Raw genomic sequence first — 20,263 nt, forward strand, 5'->3', positions numbered from 1 at the left:
CGCAAGGCGGCCCCACCCCTCTTTTCCCCCTTTAATGAAAGACCCTCGCCCCCAAAAAATTGGATTAATTAAAAAAAAAGCTTTTTGATTGATTCAGGGCGCAGCGAAACCAATTTATTGAAAGGCAAAAGGGGGACTTACTTACTTGACTTTTCCTGACGCTGAGTCATCCTATTCAAATCAAATTTAGCTATGTTAATCGAACAGGAAAAGTTTTCAGATGATATGGACCCTGGACGAGAACCTCCAATTGCTTAGGGGTCGCACTCTGTCCCGCTTGGTGGACGAAATCTTCTCTCCTTTTATAATTATTTCTCCCACACACCTTTGCCCTCTTTCACCGAAGAGGAAAGAAAAATCTTCCAAGCGGACAGAGACCTAAATTTCCATTAGATTCATTCCTAAGCTTGCTTTGTTGCAGTAAGATGATCAGTCCGAGAGTGCTGGGGAGAAGATAAAGCGGTCAAAACCCCTCAGATTCGGTCACCGAGCAGTCGTCCGACTCTTCAGTAACCCAGGATGACCCCTTCGACGCTCGCTTCTTTCGCTGTATACCCCCTCCATCCTTCGGAGGTGGAAGAAATAAAAGGTACTATCAAAAATGTTGTATTTATTCTTTTTAAGTAGGGCCCCAGAACGAAAAAAAGGTGGGGGAACCTGAGTTGTCACGATAGGAAAGAGAAAAAAATGACTATAAGGAACCAACGATTATCTCTTCTAAAACAACCTATATCCTCCACACTTAATCAACATTTGATAGATTATCCAACCCCGAGCAATCTTAGTTATTGGTGGGGCTTCGGTTCGTTAGCTGGTATTTGTTTAGTAATTCAGATAGTGACTGGCGTTTTTTTAGCTATGCATTACACACCTCATGTGGATCTAGCTTTCAACAGCGTAGAACACGTTATGAGAGATGTTGAAGGGGGCTGGTTGCTCCGTTATATGCATGCTAATGGGGCAAGTATGTTTCTCATTGTGGTTCACCTTCATATTTTTCGTGGTCTATATCATGCGAGTTATAGCAGTCCTAGGGAATTTGTTCGGTGTCTCGGAGTTGTAATCTTCCTATTAATGATTGTGACATATTTTACAGGATACGTACCACCTTGGGGTCAGATGAGCTTTTGGGGAGCTACAGTAATTACAAGCTTAGCTAGCGCCATACCTGTAGTAGGAGATACCATAGTTACTTGGCTTTGGGGTGGTTTCTCCATGGACAATGCCACCTTAAATCGTTTTTTTAGTCTTCATCATTTACTCCCCTTTATTTTAGTAGGCGCCAGTCTTCTTCATCTGGCCGCATTGCATCAATATGGATCAAATAATCCATTGGGTGTACATTCAGAGATGGATCAAATTTCTTTTTACCCTTATTTTTATGTAAAGGGTCTAGTAGGTTGGGTAGCTTTTGCTATCTTTTTTTCCATTTGGATTTTTTATGCTCCTAATGTTTTGGGGCATCCCGACAATTTTATGAAATTGTCTCCTTTCTAAAGCTGCGCAAGGCGGCCCCACCCCTCTTTTCCCCCTTTAATGAAAGACCCTCGCCCCCAAAAAATTGGATTAATTAAAAAAAAAGCTTTTTGATTGATTCAGGGCGCAGCGAAACCAATTTATTGAAAGGCAAAAGGGGGACTTACTTACTTGACTTTTCCTGACGCTGAGTCATCCTATTCAAATCAAATTTAGCTATGTTAATCGAACAGGAAAAGTTTTCAGATGATATGGACCCTGGACGAGAACCTCCAATTGCTTAGGGGTCGCACTCTGTCCCGCTTGGTGGACGAAATCTTCTCTCCTTTTATAATTATTTCTCCCACACACCTTTGCCCTCTTTCACCGAAGAGGAAAGAAAAATCTTCCAAGCGGACAGAGACCTAAATTTCCATTAGATTCATTCCTAAGCTTGCTTTGTTGCAGTAAGATGATCAGTCCGAGAGTGCTGGGGAGAAGATAAAGCGGTCAAAACCCCTCAGATTCGGTCACCGAGCAGTCGTCCGACTCTTCAGTAACCCAGGATGACCCCTTCGACGCTCGCTTCTTTCGCTGTATACCCCCTCCATCCTTCGGAGGTGGAAGAAATAAAAGGTACTATCAAAAATGTTGTATTTATTCTTTTTAAGTAGGGCCCCAGAACGAAAAAAAGGTGGGGGAACCTGAGTTGTCACGATAGGAAAGAGAAAAAAATGACTATAAGGAACCAACGATTATCTCTTCTAAAATAACCTATATCCTCCACACTTAATCAACATTTGATAGATTATCCAACCCCGAGCAATCTTAGTTATTGGTGGGGCTTCGGTTCGTTAGCTGGTATTTGTTTAGTAATTCAGATAGTGACTGGCGGTTTTTTAGATATGCATTACACACCTCATGTGGATCTAGCTTTCAACGGCGTGGAACACGTTATGAGAGATGTTGAAGGGGGCTGGTTGCTCCGTTATATGCATGCTAATGGGGCAAGTATGTTTCTCATTGTGGTTCACCTTCATATTTTTCGTGGTCTATATCATGCGAGTTATAGCAGTCCTAGGGAATTTGTTCGGTGTATCGGAGTTGTAATCTTCCTATTAATGATTGTGACAGCTTTTACAGGATACGTACCACCTTGGGGTTAGATGAGCTTTTGGGGAGCTACAGTAATTACAAGCTTAGCTAGCGCCATACCTGTAGTAGGAGATACCATAGTTACTTGGCTTTGGGGTGGTTTCTCCATGGACAATGCCACCTTAAATCGTTTTTTTAGTCTTCATCATTTACTCCCCTTTATTTTAGTAGGCGCCAGTCTTCTTCATCTGGCCGCATTGCATCAATATGGATCAAATAATCCATTGGGTGTACATTCAGAGATGGATCAAATTTCTTTTTACCCTTATTTTTATGTAAATGATCTAGTAGGTTGGGTAGCTTTTGCTATCTTTTTTTCCATTTGGATTTTTTATGCTCCTAATGTTTTGGGGCATCCCGACAATTTTATGAAATTGTCTCCTTTCTAAAGCTGCGCAAGGCGGCCCCACCCCTCTTTTCCCCCCTTTAATGAAAGACCCTCGCCCCCAAAAAATGGGATTAATTAAAAAAAAAAGCTTTTTGATTGATTCAGGGCGCAGCGAAACCAATTTATTGAAAGGCAAAAGGGGGACTTACTTACTTGACTTTTCCTGACGCTGAGTCATCCTATTCAAATCAAATTTAGCTATGTTAATCGAATAGGAAAAGTTTTCAAATGATATGGACCCTGGACGAGAACCTCCAATTGCTTAGGGGTTGCACTCTGTCCCGCTTGGTGGACGAAATCTTCTCTCCTTTTATAATTATTTCTCCCACACACCTTTGCCCTCTTTCACCGAAGAGGAAAGAAAAATCTTCCAAGCGGACAGAGACCTAAATTTCCATTAGATTCATTCCTAAGCTTGCTTTGTTGCAGTAAGATGATCAGTCCGAGAGTGCTGGGGAGAAGATAAAGCGGTCAAAACCCCTCAGATTCGGTCACCGAGCAGTCGTCCGACTATTCAGTAACCCAGGATGACCCCTTCGACGCTCGCTTCTTTCGCTGTATACCCCCTCCATCCTTCGGAGGTGGAAGAAATAAAAGGTACTATCAAAAATGTTGTATTTATTCTTTTTAAGTAGGGCCCCAGAACGAAAAAAAGGTGGGGGAACCTGAGTTGTCACGATAGGAAAGAGAAAAAAATGACTATAAGGAACCAACGATTATCTCTTCTAAAACAACCTATATCCTCCACACTTAATCAACATTTGATAGATTATCCAACCCCGAGCAATCTTAGTTATTGGTGGGGCTTCGGTTCGTTAGCTGGTATTTGTTTAGTAATTCAGATAGTGACTGGCGTTTTTTTAGCTATGCATTACACACCTCATGTGGATCTAGCTTTCAACAGCGTAGAACACGTTATGAGAGATGTTGAAGGGGGCTGGTTGCTCCGTTATATGCATGCTAATGGGGCAAGTATGTTTCTCATTGTGGTTCACCTTCATATTTTTCGTGGTCTATATCATGCGAGTTATAGCAGTCCTAGGGAATTTGTTCGGTGTCTCGGAGTTGTAATCTTCCTATTAATGATTGTGACAGCTTTTACAGGATACGTACCACCTTGGGGTCAGATGAGCTTTTGGGGAGCTACAGTAATTACAAGCTTAGCTAGCGCCATACCTATAGTAGGAGATACCATAGTTACTTGGCTTTGGGGTGGTTTCTCCATGGACAATGCTGTTGCACCCCAAAATTTGCCCTCTTTATTTGAGCTATAAGTTAATAATGACGTTTATTTCGTCATTCAAAAATTGAAGAAAAATAATAAAGAGTTTTCATGGGTTTAAGAAGAAAGGCGTGAAAAATGGTTTAAACAGTGGAAATACGAGAAAATTCACAAGTCTTATTCTGAAAGTGATATAAGCTAAATTCCCGCGTAAGCCCGACTGTTTCGACGATATCTACAACTTTCGTGTTCGGCTCGGAAGCCAGTTCTTTGAGGAAGGTTGCCATATTTGCAAATTACTTGAGGTTTCGTACTGAAAAACAATGCTGAATGTAGGGTTTCGGACCTCGGAAAATTCATATCTCCTAATCCGCTCGTCGGATTCACTTGAAAATTTAACTGGAGCTCCGTACCATCATTACCAAGATTTCATATGTTTGGACCGAAGGCCAATTATGCACGGAAAATTCCCAGAATTTTAAGAATCGTCGCGTTGTTTCGGTAAAAAGTGTGTTTTCGAGTATGTCGCGCCGAGTTTGAAAATTCATAACTTCTTCGATTTTTATCGTATGAAGTCCATTCCGGCGGCATTTTCTCGGAAATTTCGTTAGCTTCGTTTCTTCGTCACACATGCCTGTTCAGATTCTGAGCCGAAGATAGGGTTTTATCGAGTTCTTTGAGCGGTACTCACAAAATTCTGCACAGTCGCACCAGATGAATTGGCGTTTCTCGTCATTCAAACGGGCGTATTTTCTTCATCGCTTATTGGATTGAGACGATTCTCGCGGCGACGAGTCAAGAATTTGGTCATCTTCATAGTGGCATTGGTTTCGTTCCGGAATTGAGAGTCGAACCGAGTTTCCTTAAAAACGAGCCAAAATAAGACGCACCGAGGGCAATTTGGATATTTCGCGTTGACAATATATAAACATTTTGCTCTTCACAAATCAAAAAGAGGACTCTCATAATTTCCATTCACCAAATTTGTCACAAACACTTTCATTCAATTCTCTCTCAATTTTCATAGATCAAAACTACAAATCACATAAAAACTTTCATCAAGATTCATCAATCTTCATCAAGATCAAGAACATGGATTGAAGAATCAAGATCGAAGTTCGAATTTCTCTTCCTCTCTCCACATAGATTTGCGCGCCACTCTCTCTCTCTCCCTCCATATTTCGTTCGGGTTCGTGTCGCGTTCGTGTCGTGTTCGCGTTCGCATCGTGTTCGTGTTCGCGCTTCGGTTAGATCTTCATTCGGTAAGCTTTCGGATCTCGAATTAAGTGCTTAATTGTTGATTATTATGTGAATTCGGATCTAGATCTACCTCTTGTTCTTGATTAATTGATAATTGATGATGATTGATCGGTGAATTTGTTCATACTTTGTTCGAATTTGTCGTGTTCATGTGAATTGTGTTTGGATTTTATGTTGATTGCATATAATTGTTGCTCGTTGATGATGAATTGTGATATTCGTGTTCGAATCCGTGATTATTGGATGATTTTGTGTGCTTAATTGTTGATGTTCATGTATGTTACTTGTGTCGCACTCAAAGTGTTTGCACAAATGCATGTGTAGTGCTTTTGCTTAATATTTGCCTTGCTTGACGCGTCGCACTTAGCATGTTTATTGATATGTGACTCACTTGATTCGCGGATTTACGTATAACATGAATTTTCAATGTTTGTTTGCTCTAATTTCAAGTTGGAACGGTTTTGGATTGAGTGCGAATGGCTCCGGAGCCTTAAAAATGCATAAAAACCTATTTTGCTACGCCAGGAACCGGGTTGTCCCAGGCGGGAACCGGTTCCCACTCAATCCAAAATTGCTGGTTTTCTGTGTTTTTGTACCAGGAACCGGGTTGTCCCTAGGTGGGAACCGGTTCCTGCGTTTTTTTCCCCCCTGTGTTTTTGCACCAGGAACCGGGTTGTCCCTAGGTGGGAACCGGTTCCCAGTTATCTCAAATTTGCTTGGTTCTGTGTTTTTGTACCAGGAACCGGGTTGTCCCTAGGTGGGAACCGGTTCCCAGTTTTCTGAAATTCTGACTCTCTGTGTTTTTGTACCAGGAACCGGGTTGTCCCTAGGTGGGAACCGGTTCCCAGGTTTCTGAAATGTTGCTTCTCTGGTTTTTTATATGGGGAACCGGGTTGTCCTATGCAGGAACCGGTTCCTGAGTGCAATTTTTGTGTTTTTCTTTTCTAACTTCAAACCTTCGTATCTTTTTACTCGTAACTCCGATTTGCGCGTTCTTTATGTCGTTGGAAAGCTTGTGAAACGTGCTATCTCATGAGACGATTGATGTTGATTAATTGTAGGTTATTCATGTGTGTTTTCCCCTTGACATTTGTTGTCCATTTTATATGTGCGTTGATTGGTCATTTCCTCTTAGCTTATAATGCAATAACGCAATTCCGATCGCGATGTTTGTTATCTCTAACTTGTGTGCTAGTGTGCAAGGCCTTTGGATAGACACCGGTCGACATTTGTTACTTGTGTGTTCCGTTCCACTTGCGGAACACAATCCTATTCACTCGTATCGTGTTCTCATCCGGGAGACACGATCACTATTACTTTATATCTGCTTGTTTGGTTTGCTTGTTCCTCTTGCAGGTGTATTATGATCATGCTTGATGCATACGTTGATCGTTGTGCGCTTTTGTGGCTAATCGGTATACTGACTATTTGCTTTTGCTTTGCTAGCTCGCTTGCGGGATTCTACTTTCTTCGCTTTGCTTCGCCTTAGTTTACGGATCATCATCCGTTTGGTATTGATCCCGTTTCATTTTACTTTTCTTGCACTTTATCGCTTTACCGCATCATCCAATAACATGAGAAGTAGGACCTAGACATGCATCTGGCCAAGTCCTCGAAAGAGGCTCTGTTTTTGTTGGTGTGTTTATATTTGTGCTTTGCGGCAGGGAGTCACGGTGTAATAAGTCCTATATGGCACTCCGTTAAGTCCTCATGGAAGGCACGCGGGAAGGGTTAGCAATCAACCCCCGCCTAGTTTCATCGAGTCCGTTTGGTATGCGCACGCTTCGCGTCGCTCGCTTCCGAACTTGCAAAAGATCTTGTTATCGAGTATGTCAGGAAAAGGGTTCATGTAGCCGGACCCCCGCCTTTCCTATAGCTCGCGTCGCCCGACGTTGATGCTCGGTGTACGCATGCACCGTTTTCCTTTCAGATCCGTGACGGCTTGGTTGCTGAGAGGGGTCCGCCCTCTTGTCTATGGCCCGATCATTTTCACGAGGTCTAATGCTTGGTTGACTTGGGTTGAGCTGCTCCCCTTGGCTATGGCGGGACCGCTTTTCTACCATTCGGTCAGTACCGTTGGTTTGTTTGCTTTACGAGCGGATGCTCGTTTGTGTGATATTCTTGTGTGCCTCCCCTTTTCCCTTGCAGGTTGATAGCTTAGCTTAGACATGTACCCTTTGTATGATAACATTACGTAGCAAGCTTTCCCCCCTAGTTTAGGTCTTCCTCATGCATTCTTTAAAACACAAACCACACTCTTTGATTTTCTTTTCTTAAGAGCTTGTTATTTCCGCTCCATTCCCAAGCATAAGTCTCCAAAGGTCGAGCAGCGGAGTGTGAATGTAACTCGTTCACCTAAAAAATACAAAACAAACAAAAATTAGTTAGCCGAGCTATGGTACCTCTGATTCCGCAAAACGGATACGTAGGCAGCGGGGTAGGGCCCGTGCGAGTACAATCCTTTCTTTTCCCTACATTCTGCATTCATTTTAGTCCAGATTAGCGTAGTTTGCTTACACACCCATAGTTTTAGACACAAGCGTGGATACCATCGAGTACGATGGGCGCGAGGGGTGCTAATACCTTCCCCTCGCGTAACCGACTCCCTTACCCTTTTTCTCTGGTCGTGAGACCGTTGTTTTGTTTTATGGTTTGCTGGCATTCCCTTCCTTTTCAGGATAAATATGTTAGTGGCGACTCTGTTAATTTTCGCGGTAGCGACAGCTGGCGACTCTGCTGGGGACGTCTCGACCTGTTGCTGGTCCGGACCTAGCGAGTCGATCCTAGCGCTTGTGTGTTTATCATTGGGTGTTTTTACTGCTTTGCATATTTACCTGTTTGCATTGCATTCTATGTGCGCTTTTACTTTTCTGCATCATATTCTGGACTGGCTGGATCTCTGTCTGTTGGGTGGGTGTTACAAGAGGTAAAAGGCCCAATACCCAGGCTATGTGTGAACCATAGGAACCCTAGGATAGAGTGGAAGCATGGTTTGTCTCGAGGTGTACGTCTCGGGACGGATTATGTGACCACGAGCAGAGTAGTGGTTTCAAACGGAGGTATTATCGTCACCCGCTTCCGCGCTGTGATGATGCTTACCTTCGGGCGGACCGTATACTGCGTTTCATGACCTTACCTTGGCCTAGATTTTACCCGTGAGTGGGGCGGGAATCAATGATCATTTAACAGGTACATTGTTGGTGACCGCTGTTCTCGTTCGTGGGTTACCGCTGTTCTTGTTCGTGGGTTACCGCTGTTCTTGTTCGAGTGTACTATTGGTTCCTGTTCGTAGGGTACTATGGTTCTTGTTCGAGTGGTAATATGTGTTCCATTCCAGTGTGTTGTTGACTATGGGCTTTGGTTCCGTGGATTGATATTCCGTGTTCCGTGTGGTATACCATTTGGGGGGCCGAACCTTTGGCTATGTACTATGTGTGTTACCGGCAGTCCAGAATGCCTGGTGGGCGGCAACAAGCCCCACCACTTTGCATCATAGCATATTTATTTCCAAAAGAAACTCAAAAAAAAATATATGTATAATAAGCATTTGCATGTCATATTTTTCAGGGACATTCAGGAGTTCACTCGAGCTAAAGATGGACACTCCCATTGATACTGTCAAGGAAGCAAAGAGACATACGCACACCTACAGCTTCTTCCGAGAGCCGTTGACCGCCTTAGAGGGTTTGAGTTCATTGATGACCGCTTTCTGCTTGAAGAGTTTCACGGAGAATTATGGGAATATTTTGACTTTGTTGGAAACTGTGGTTGATACTCCTGCTTTGCAAACCTTGATGCAATTCTATGATCCTGAAATGAGGTGTTTTACGTTCCAGGATTACCAATTGGCTCTGACATTGGAAGAGTACTCTATCATTCTTAATCTCAAGGTAAAAGACGAAGTGCCGTTCATCGACGTTCCAAAAGAAGTGAATTTCAAGTTGATCGCTGCTGCTCTTTATTTGAGCATAAAAGAAGTATCTGATAATTGGAAGTCGAATGGAGGTGTCTCGGGGTTCTCTTTGAAGTTCTTGGTGAGAAAAGCTAAAGAGGAATTTGAGAAAAAGAATTGGAACGCGTACAACGCATTGCTTGCTGTGGCTATTTACGGGGTTGTGATGTTCCCAAATGTTCCCAATTTTGTAGACTCGGCCGCGGTACACATCTTCATGGGAAAGAATCCTATTCCTACGTTGTTGGCCGATACTTATTATGCCATTCATTCCCGATATGAGAAACGTGGTGGTGCCATCACTTGTTGCCTTCAGTTGTTGTTCATTTGGTTCCTCTCTTTGTTGCCCAGCAAAGGACCTTTTTGTGAAGACAAGGGATACGCTCAAGTGGACACACAGGATTATGTCACTTACTTCTTATGATATTCAGTGGCAAAAGTATCGAATTAACGTTTCTGAAGTGATTGTTGGGTGCGGTAAGTTCGATAATGTTCCTTTGGTTGGTACTAGAGGTTGCATCAATTACAATCCCGTGGTATCCTTGCGTCAGTTGGGGTATACGTTGAAAGACAAGCCGGCGGACCACTTGATAGCGGAGACAGTCTATTTTGAGAAGGGGTCGGATCCAGAAAAGTTGAAGGGGATAATTGTGGCTTGGAAGAAGATCCGTAAGCATAACGGAGCCCATTTAGGGAAGAAGGAATCACTCGCTTTGACACCGTATGTTGAATGGATTGTAAAACGGGTCGGAAACTTGTTGCTGCCATATGATAGGGTTGCACCACTTCAAAAGCAACCTCCTTTGATTCTATCCGAATTTGTGCCAACATAACTTTACAAGGATGCTTTGGTTACCAACTACAGGTTGCACGAAAGAGAGCAAGAGACCAATTTGAAGTTCTTTGAAGAGAGAGATGCAAAGATGAGGTTGATGCACCAACTCAAGCAAGTCGAAGGCGCGAGTTCAAGTCAAGCTAGTACCCGGAGGCGTCCCTATGAGTTGCTAGAGGAAGATTTGCACCACAAGCAGCAAGAGTGTCTACAGTTACAGAGATCAGAGAGTAGTCTCAAGAGGCAGAAGCGGGATTCAGATAAACAGCTAGCAGAAGAGAAGGCTAAGACTGCTCGACTTGAAGAAGAACTAAGAAGACTCCGAGCCCAACGGAGAGGAGATGGAGGAGCTCATTCTGTTGCCAGGCGATCCTAGTGTCGCTGGGGGGTGGATTTGTTTGACCCATGATGGTGGATTTGATGTTTATGCTTGATATTTGTCGCCCATGTCCAGGATTGTTGGATGGGGTCGCATTTTGATGTTCTGGATTTCTTTTGTATGCCTTATAAGCACATTGTGACACGGTTATGTGTTTTGTCGTATGAACTCAAATTCTCAGTTATATTTGAATGAAGTATGCTCAGTTTGCTGAATTATTCTCATGTGCGGATTGTTATTCAAATATATTCAGTATCAAGGTTTCTATGTCCTATCCGAAAGTGGGATGAACTCTTGGATACCTGAAAATTGACAAACATTTCATGCATATCATTCATATATCATACATGTCATGTATTTGCAGGTTTTGCAGGTCTTATATCTTATGTCTCACTGTTTTGTTATCAGAAGGAGTTCTAAAACGGCTAATCACCCGTATCCGACTAGGAGCAATCAGAGAAGGCAGATGGAACAGATTCAGGAACAAATGGCAGAGATGAGAGCTCAACTGACAGAGCAGATGAATGCGCAGATGGCGCAGTTTATGGAAGCATTGACTAAGGTGACCAAGGGGCAGGATGACTTGCGAGTTCTTGTCGAGAACTCCAGAAGGAATGAGAATGGAGGACATCCAGGGCTGTTTGATGATGTGTCTGGTAGAATTGACGATCACCATGATCCGAATGAGTTTGATCACGTGGGAGAGCACTATAATCCTTTCAATCAGCATCACGGGTTTCCACCTCCACCTCCGTCTCGTCTGTTGGGAAGGAGAGATCATCAGAACCGTGGTAATTTGGATTTCAATGTTGAGAACTTTGACCAGGTATCAAGGCATAGTGCTGAAGGTGCACATGACGAAGTTGAAAGGTATCGTCTGATTGAAGAACGTCTCAGAGCTGTTGAAGGCAAAGGGGTGTTAGGCATGGATATCAATGACTTGGGGTTGGTTCCCGGTGTGAGGATCCTACCAAAATTCAAAGTTCCATCTTTTGACAAATACAATGGGGCGACTTGTCCCATGACTCATGTCAAGGCTTATTATCGTAAGATGTCAGTATACTCTGAGGATGAAGGTTTCCTAATGCATTTCTTCCAGGATAGCTTGGCTGGAGCTTCCTTGGAGTGGTATGTTCAACTTGAACGCACCCATATCCATTCTTGGAGAGATCTTGTGGAGGCTTTCATTAAGCATTATCAGTACAATGTTGATATGGCGCCCAACAGGACCCAGTTGCAGAGTTTGGTTCAGGGGTCTAAAGAATCTTTCAAAGAGTACGCTCAGAAATGGCGTGAGTTAGCCGCAAGAGTTCAGCCACCGATGACTGAACGTGAGATGATTGACATGTTCACCAGTACCTTGTCTGGACACTATTATTTGGCTTGCAGTGCTTCAGCTAACTTTTCTGAAATGGTGAGATATGGCGAACGTGTTGAGATGGGTCTAAAGATGGGGAAAATTCAGTTGGGAGCTTCTTCTAATTCTGCGGGTGGTAAGAAGCAAGCTGAAGGTTATGCCAGAAGGAAAGAAGGAAATGCGGATGCCATATATGGAAGAAGGGGTTCGGGGAGAAGCAATTCACAGGTTAATGCTGTCATGATCCCAGTACCACAACAACAACAACAGCAGGGACAACATTCCAGTAATGATCGCTATCCTCCCAGGACTAGGCCTCACAGAAAGATTGATCCGATTCCTATGACTTATTCTCAAGTGTTGCAACATTTGCTCAAGATTGAGAAGATTACTTTGAGAGATGCTCCGAATGCTCCGGACACCAAATCTCCGAATTACAATGCGAATGCACGATGTGCTTTCCATTCAGGGGCCGCTGGGCATGATACCGAGAGGTGTATTGCGTTGAAGAACAAAGTCCAGGACTTGTTGGATCAAAAGATTATTCAATTCACTCCTACACCCAATATTGTCAATAATCCGATGCCTACTCACGGAGGTTCGGGTGTGAATGCCATTGAGAGTGAAGAGATAAATGTTGTATCTGATGTGAGCTGTTTGACTTTTCCTCTTGTATCTGTGAAACATCTGGTCAATAACGGCATCTTCCCGGGCTGTGGTGTGGATTGTGAGAATTGCAAAAGTCAACCCGAAGGTTGTGATGATTTGAAAGGTATGGTACAAAAGCTGATTGATGAGGGTCCTCTTCAGTTCTATCGAAGGTTGAGAGGTGCGAAGAGTAAGGATGGTGAAGTGTCTGTGATCTCAATTCCTTATGATCCAGTTGTTCCAATATGTATCCAAGTGCCTATTCAGATACCTGTCAGTATCCCATATGAGGAACAACCAACAGCGTTGATGATTACTGTGCCAGGGCCTATTCCATATGAGAGTGAGAAGGCCATCCCTTGGCATTATGGTTCAGACGTATATTACTATGGCACGAAGGAGGAAGGCGGGCCATCTAAAGAGAAGCTTGTCGAGGCCTCAGTGGCAAACAATGATAATTTCACCGATACTGGTAGGATCACTCGCAGTGGTAGGGTGTTCTCTCCTCAGCTTGTTCAAAACAATGCAGATGCTTTGGCTAAGGCCAAAGGAAAACAAGTAGTGACCGATGTCCAGAATTCTCCGATTCAGAGTGGGGCGCCTGACAGTGCTGTGTCTTCCAAGGATGTGGAGGAATTATTGAGAATCATCAGGAAATCTGATTACAAGGTTGTTGAGCAGTTGGGTCAGACCCAGTCAAAGATTTCCATCTTGCAACTGTTAATGTGTTCAGAAGGTCATAGAGATGCTCTCTTGAGAATCCTGAATGGTGCTTACGTCCCGCATGAAATATCTGTGAATCAGCTAGAGGCGGTAGCCAATAATATCTCTGTTGGGAATGGTTTGGGATTTACTGATCGTGATCTTCCTCCGGAAGGGAGAAACCATAACAAGGCGTTGCATATTTCGATTGAGTGTAAGGGGACGACTCTGTCTCGTGTTCTGGTCGATACTGGTTCTTCCCTAAACGTGCTTCCCAAATCAGCTCTAATGAGAATTGACTATGCTGGTGTGGAGTTAAGGCCTAGTGAGTTGGTGGTGCGCGCCTTTGACGGTTCAAGGAGGTCTGTGTTCGGAGAGGTAGATCTACCAATTCAGGTTGGTCCTCAGATCTTTACTACAACCTTTTATGTGATGGACATTCAACCTGCTTACTGTTGTTTGTTGGGACGACCGTGGATTCACAAGGCTGGCGCTGTGACATCCACTCTTCATCAGAAGTTGAAGTATCCGGTTGACGGTAAAGTGGTGACAGTTTGTGGTGAAGAAGATTATATTGTGAGTCACTTGTCCTCTTTCCGATATGTGGAGATCGAAGGTGAAATACATGAGACGCCGTTCCAAGCGTTTGAGGCTGTGAATGCTGTGAGAACTCCTCCTTATGAGATAACGAAGCCAGAAACGATCATGTCTTCTCTGAAAGACGCTCAGGTTGTTGTTGAGACTGGAAGAGTGGAAGGCTGGGGCAGGTAATTGATGCGCATCCCAAATTTGATAAGAATGGTCTTGGTTTCAATCCTGGAAAGCATATTTCATCGCCAAAGCCTAATATCCTTAGCCCGGTCAAGTTTGTGAGTGGTGGTGTCATTCAAGATGGCCAGGTTAATGCCATTGTCAATGGTGAAGAGGTAGATAGTGATTGTGACTTTGATAGCTCGATTCGTCCAAGTATTCCTGGAGAGATGCCTTGCAACTGGACAATCGAAGATGTCATCCAAGTTACACAAGCTCAGGAGTAAATTCCTTGTTTTTACTTTTCTTATCATGACATAATTCCTACGTTCTGCCCAAGGCGTAGTGAATCATTTGTAGGGCCATGCCGTTTGCATTTTTCAAAGTTAGTCATGAAATAAAAGGACGTTTTTGCATTCAAATGTTTTGCTCTTTGTCTTTCTTTTTAACTTTTTCCTTTAAATGGCAATGTTTTTGCACACACTTGCACATAGCTTAATAAAAATAAAACTAAAATAAAAACATCAATCATGCAGATGTTCCACTACTAGGGATTCCATTGGTAACAGTTCCGCTATTGCTTATTATGATTTTGACAATCCGATCTACCAAGTCGGGGAGGAAGCTTATGAAGATTGTGATCTCCCCAATGAGTTAGCCAGATTGTTGAAACAGGAAGAAAAGAAATCGATTCAGCCGCATCAGGAGGCAATTGAGATGATAAATGTTGGCACTAAAGAGCAAGTCCGAGAAGTCAAGATAGGGGCTGCGCTTGAGAATAGGGTGAAGCAGAGACTTATTGCTATGTTGAAAGAGTATGCGGACATCTTTGCTTGGTCCTATGAGGATATGCCAGGTCTTGATACAGATATTGTGGTACACCGTCTACCTCTCAAGGAAGATAGTCCTCCTGTCAAGCAAAAGCTTCGAAGGACTCGCCCAGATATGTCTGAGAAGATTAAGAAAGAGGTTGAGAAACAGTTTGATGCTGGCTTCTTGCAAGTTGTGAATTACCCGCCGTGGGTTGCGAATATTGTTCCTGTACCTAAGAAGGACGGGAAGGTCAGGATGTGCGTTGATTACAGAGATTTGAACAGGGCGAGTCCGAAAGATGATTTTCCTGTTCCTCACATTGATGTGCTGGTCGATAATACTGCTCCTTTTAAAGTGTTTTCCTTCATGGATGGCTTCTCTGGGTACAATCAAATCAAGATGGCACCAGAAGACATGGAGAAAACAACGTTTATCACACCGTGGGGAACTTTCTGCTACAAAGTCATGCCTTTTGGGTTGAAAAACGCAGGGGCAACGTATCAGCGTGCCATGGTGACTCTTTTTCACGACATGATTCACAAAGAGATAGAAGTGTATGTTGATGACATGATTACAAAGTCTCACACTGAAGAAGAGCACTTGGTTCATTTGCAGAAATTGTTTGAAAGGCTTCGGGAATTCAGACTGAGGTTGAATCCAAACAAATGCACTTTCGGAGTGCGATCCGGAAAACTGTTGGGTTTTGTTGTTAGTGGGAAAGGTATTGAGGTCGATCCTGCAAAAATAAAAGCTATACAAGAGATGCCTGAGCCGAGAACAGAAAAAGAGGTTCGTGGTTTCTTAGGGAGTTTGAACTACATTGCTAGATTCATCTCATCTTACGGCCACTTATGAACCAATATTCAAATTACTAAGAAAAGATCAGACGGCCAGGTGGAATAATGATTGTCAAAAAGCATTTGAAAAAGTGAAAGAGTATCTGCAGGAACCTCCGATACTAATGCCTCCAGTTCCAGGAAGGCCTTTGATTATGTACCTCACAGTTCTCGAAAATTCAATGGGATGTGTGCTGGGTCAACATGACAAGTCTGGCCGAAAAGAGCATGCAATATACTACCTTAGCAAAAAGTTTACCGAATGTGAATCCCGATACTCACTGCTCGAGAAAACTTGCTGTGCTTTGGTGTGGGCTGCTCGCCGGCTGAGGGAGTATATGTTGGTTCACACCACTTTATTGATTTCCAAGATGGATCCTATCAAGTATGTTTTTGAGAAGCCCGCTCTTTCCGGAAGAGTAGCCAGGTGGCAAATGATTTTGACTGAATATGATATCCAGTATACTACCCAGAAAGCCATCAAAGGTAGTGTGTTGGCGGATTATCTGGCACATCAGCCTGTTGAAGATTATGAACCGATGAAGTTTGAATTTCCCGATGAGGACGTCCTGTACATTAGAGATTGTAACATTCCCGGACCAGAGGAAGGACCCGAACCAGGATCGCGATGGACGCTAGTGTTCGATGGTGCCTCTAATGCACTCGGGAATGGTGTTGGAGCTGTAATTACTTCTCCATCTGGTTTTCATATTCTGTTTACAGCTAGAATCTGTTTTGATTGCACTAATAATATGGCTGAGTATGAAGCTTGTATCTATGGTATCGAAGCTGCGATCGATTTGCGAATCAAGTACTTGAAAGTTTATGGGGATTCCAACCTTGTCATTAGCCAGATTAATGGAGATTGGGAAACTCGCCATCAGAATCTGATTCCATACAGGGAGCATGTGATGAGACTCATTCCGTACTTTGATGAGATCACATTCGAGCATATTTCTAGAGAAGAGAACAATCTTGCTGATGCTCTCGCTACGTTGGCTTCCATGTTCAAAGTGAAATGGGCCAATGAAGCGCCTAACATCACCATCAACAGATTGGACGAACCAGCATTTTGCTTTGAGGCTGATGTTGAGTTGGATGGTAATCCCTGGTATCATGATATCAAAAAGTTCCTCGAAACTCAAGAGTATCCTCCCAAAGCGTCGGTGACTGATAAGAAGTTTCTGAGAAGGTTTGCAGCTAAGTTTTACCTCAACGGTGGTGTATTGTACAAGAGGCATCATGACGGTGTGTTGCTCCGATGTGTTGTTAAGGAAGAAGCTTCAAAAATCATAGAGGAAATGCACGAAGGTGAGTTTGGTACCCATTCTAGTGGGCATACGATGGCTAAGAAGATCTTGAGGGCTGGTTACTATTGGTCCACTATGGAAACTGATTGTCATAACCATGTCAGAATTTGTCACAAGTGCCAGATCTATGCTGACAAAGTGCACGTGTCGCCTGTGCCTTTGAATGTCTTGACTTCTCCGTGGCCTTTTGCAATGTGGGGCATTGATATGATTGGAGAGATTAAACCTACTGCTTCTAATGGACATCGCTTCATTTTGGTTGCCATCGATTACTTCACCAAGTGGGTTGAAGTCGCATCCTATGCGAATGTAACCAAGCAAGTGATTACTCGTTTTATCTAGCACAATATAATCTGTCGTTATGGGATTCCTGAGAAGATCATTACGGATAATGGATCGAATCTCAATAACAAGTTGATGAAGGAGCTTTGTGAGTCCTTCAAGATCAAGCATCACAACTCTTCTCCGTATCGTCCAAAGATGAATGGCGCTGTTGAAGCGGCTAATAAGAACATTAAGAAGATTGTGCAGAAGATGGTAGTGACTTACCGAGATTGGCACGAGATGTTGCCTTTTGCTTTGCATGGTTATCGCACCTCTGTGCGTACATCGACTGGGGCAACTCCTTTCTCGCTTGTTTATGGTATGGAAGCGGTATTGCCAGTTGAAGTTGAGATTCCTTCCCTGAGGATTATGAAAGACGTCGAGCTTGACGAGTCAGAATGGATACAGAATCGGATGGATCAGTTGAACCTCATTGACGAGAAACGCTTAGCGGCTATTGGACATGGTCAGGTATACCAAAAGAAGATGAGAAAAGCTTTTGACAAGCGGATGCGACCCCAAAGCTACAAACCAGGTGATCTGGTGCTCAAAAGAATCATTCTTCCTCAAGGTGATCCTCGAGGCAAGTGGACTCCGACGTATGAAGGCCCCTTTGTTATGCAGAAAGTGTTCTCTGGGGTGCCATGATGCTTGCAACGATGGATGGCGAGAACTTTCCGCACCCTGTGAACGCGGATGTAGTCAAAAAATACTTCACATAGACCTGGTTAAAAAAAGAAAAAAAGAAAAAAAAAAGAAAAAAAGAAAAAAAAAAAAGAGAAGGAAAAAAAAAAGAGAAGAAAAAAGAGAAAAAAAGAAAAGAAAATGAATCAGGCAAAAGAATGAAAAAGAAACAAATATACCCGCTAAGTTGAAAACCCGAAAGGGCGACTTAGGCAAAAAAGGGACAAAAGCGAACGACTACATCTCGCATGCCACCTTGGCAATCACTCTTCATACATGCTTAGGGCTCCCGACCGAGGGATAAGCGAGACTCCGTGTTCTTGAGTTTGCACCTGGCAGCTCAAATCCCTAAAGCATTCACAAATTCCAATCACTTTGTTTAGGGCTCCCGACCGAGGGATAAGCAAGACTCTGTGTTCTTGAGTTTGCACCTGGCAGCTCAAATCCCTAAAAGCACTCACAAACCTCGTCGGGTCCGCAAGTTTGGTGACATTATCAGATCGGGCAGTGATCAATCCTAATGAGTACGGTCTTCCAAAGCAAGGAGATGAGAACGTCAAGGTTATAAAAGTGATAGCGGGATCGAAACCAATGGATATCCGTTTCACATTGCCATTTCTCTTGTACTCAATAAATTCGTGGTTACCTCTTACCAGGAACTACTTCCGAAATGTGTTCGCTCTTTTACGAGCATTCTGTTCGCAATTAATAAAAAACCTTTTTACCTCAAAAGCCGTTTTCTTTTACTGTTTTGTTTGCATAAAACGTCCTGAGTTTGTGTTAAACTTTGCATATGAAAACTGCATTGCTTTTACAATACATGATTAGAAATGATAAAATCTTTGAAATTACTTCAAAGTCTTGTGTAACCAGGATGGCAGGCCAAGATGCCATGCTATATCCTGGGGCATTTTTCATTTGTTTGTCTCGCAGGTACGTCCTTGCAAGCACTTCGCATCAGCATATTGACAGACATAGCTATGAGAGATTCTCACTCCCCAGCCGAGTGCATCCTAACGAGAGATTCTCATTCCCCAGCTGAGTATATCTGGATGAGACTTTCTTTGTTCCAAGATTCTCATCTCCTCATCAAAGCACATCTTGATGCATTCTCTATGTTCCAGAAGCCTTATTCCCCGGCGGAGTCTTCTCCCCAGTTGAGTCATGATTGGATGGTATCTGATTCCCCAGTAAGATCTTAATGAGGTTCCTGGCCCGAGTTCCTCATCCTCCCCAGTAGAGTGTTTCTCTCCCCAACAGATTGACCTGTTTTCCCCAGGAGAGTCATCTTGTTCCCCAGTGGAGTTGTCTTAACAAAAGGTTCTTATGCTAAGTTCCTTATCCCCAGCGGATCTCTCATATCCCTAGCAGATCGTTGTGCAGAAGTATCCATCTTCCCCACTGAGTTTCTTTCCTCAGTAAAGATTCACATGCATCCTCAGCAGAATCTATGTTCATCTAGGACTTCCCCAGCGGAATGCGTCCTATACAAGCAAGTTGGTCACTCCCCATCAGAGTTGTCTTCATGACTTGCCTTATCTTCACATCCCCAGGGTGTCGAGATTTTGCTTCTCCAGTGAAGTCGCTAGGGTATTCCCCAAGCATTCAAGTGGGATGTTCTTATCCCCAAGCAGGATTTACTCCTCAAACAGAGCTCGCATCCAAATTTGATCATCACCAGCAAATTTCTGGTCCATCTTTGCCAGCTCGCAGTTTGTGACTCCTGGTCACTCATCGTGTCCTCCCCGCAGAGTTCCGTACTCTCTCTCCAGGACTTCTTCAGCAATTCAGTGCTCATCCGTTGCCTCCCTAAGCAACGTCCGAATCATGCATCATTCGCATTGCATTCTTTAAGCGTGTAGCGTCTTCCTTCTTGGGAGCACTATTCCGTACACATTCATACATGCATCATGCATAAATCATATCATATATGTTTCTTTCTGCAGGAAAGTTATCCAGATTCAAATGCTCCCTAGAGAGCCACATTCGCCTAGTCATTACAGGCGCTTATCCTGATGTTTTGAATCAGAAGAGGATTGTTCTACTTATTTTCTGACGTAGCTCAGATCAGTTCAAAGACATTCCTATTCCCGATGCCCCCAGATCAGTGGAAGATATTTGTTCCTATCCTGATATTCAGTTCAGTTTTGAAGGAACCGCCTCCGGATCTCCCAAGATCTTACGAAGGAGCAAGCC

At 43.4% G+C, this 20,263-nt stretch overlaps 1 protein-coding gene and 1 pseudogene across 1 annotated transcript; both read left to right on the top strand.

The window, feature by feature from the left end:
- The first annotated feature begins 1 nt into the window (after position 1).
- LOC131613718 (cytochrome b-like) lies at positions 2–1,497 on the top strand. Its single transcript, XM_058885366.1, has one exon. It carries the CDS (start codon positions 688–690, stop codon positions 1,495–1,497), a length of 810 nt encoding a protein of 269 aa, XP_058741349.1. The 5' UTR covers positions 2–687.
- LOC131613719 (cytochrome b-like) lies at positions 1,493–2,999 on the top strand (annotated as a pseudogene).
- Positions 3,000–20,263: the final 17,264 nt, after the last annotated feature.

Source organism: Vicia villosa, linkage group LG6 (assembly GCF_029867415.1).
Source record: "Vicia villosa cultivar HV-30 ecotype Madison, WI linkage group LG6, Vvil1.0, whole genome shotgun sequence".
Taxonomy (NCBI): Eukaryota; Viridiplantae; Streptophyta; class Magnoliopsida; order Fabales; family Fabaceae; genus Vicia; species Vicia villosa.

What these genes read in the sequence shown, in the direction of transcription:
- LOC131613718 (XM_058885366.1), top strand. Translation starts at nt 688, where the DNA reads ATGACTATAAGGAACCAACGATTATCTCTTCTAAAACAACCTATATCC.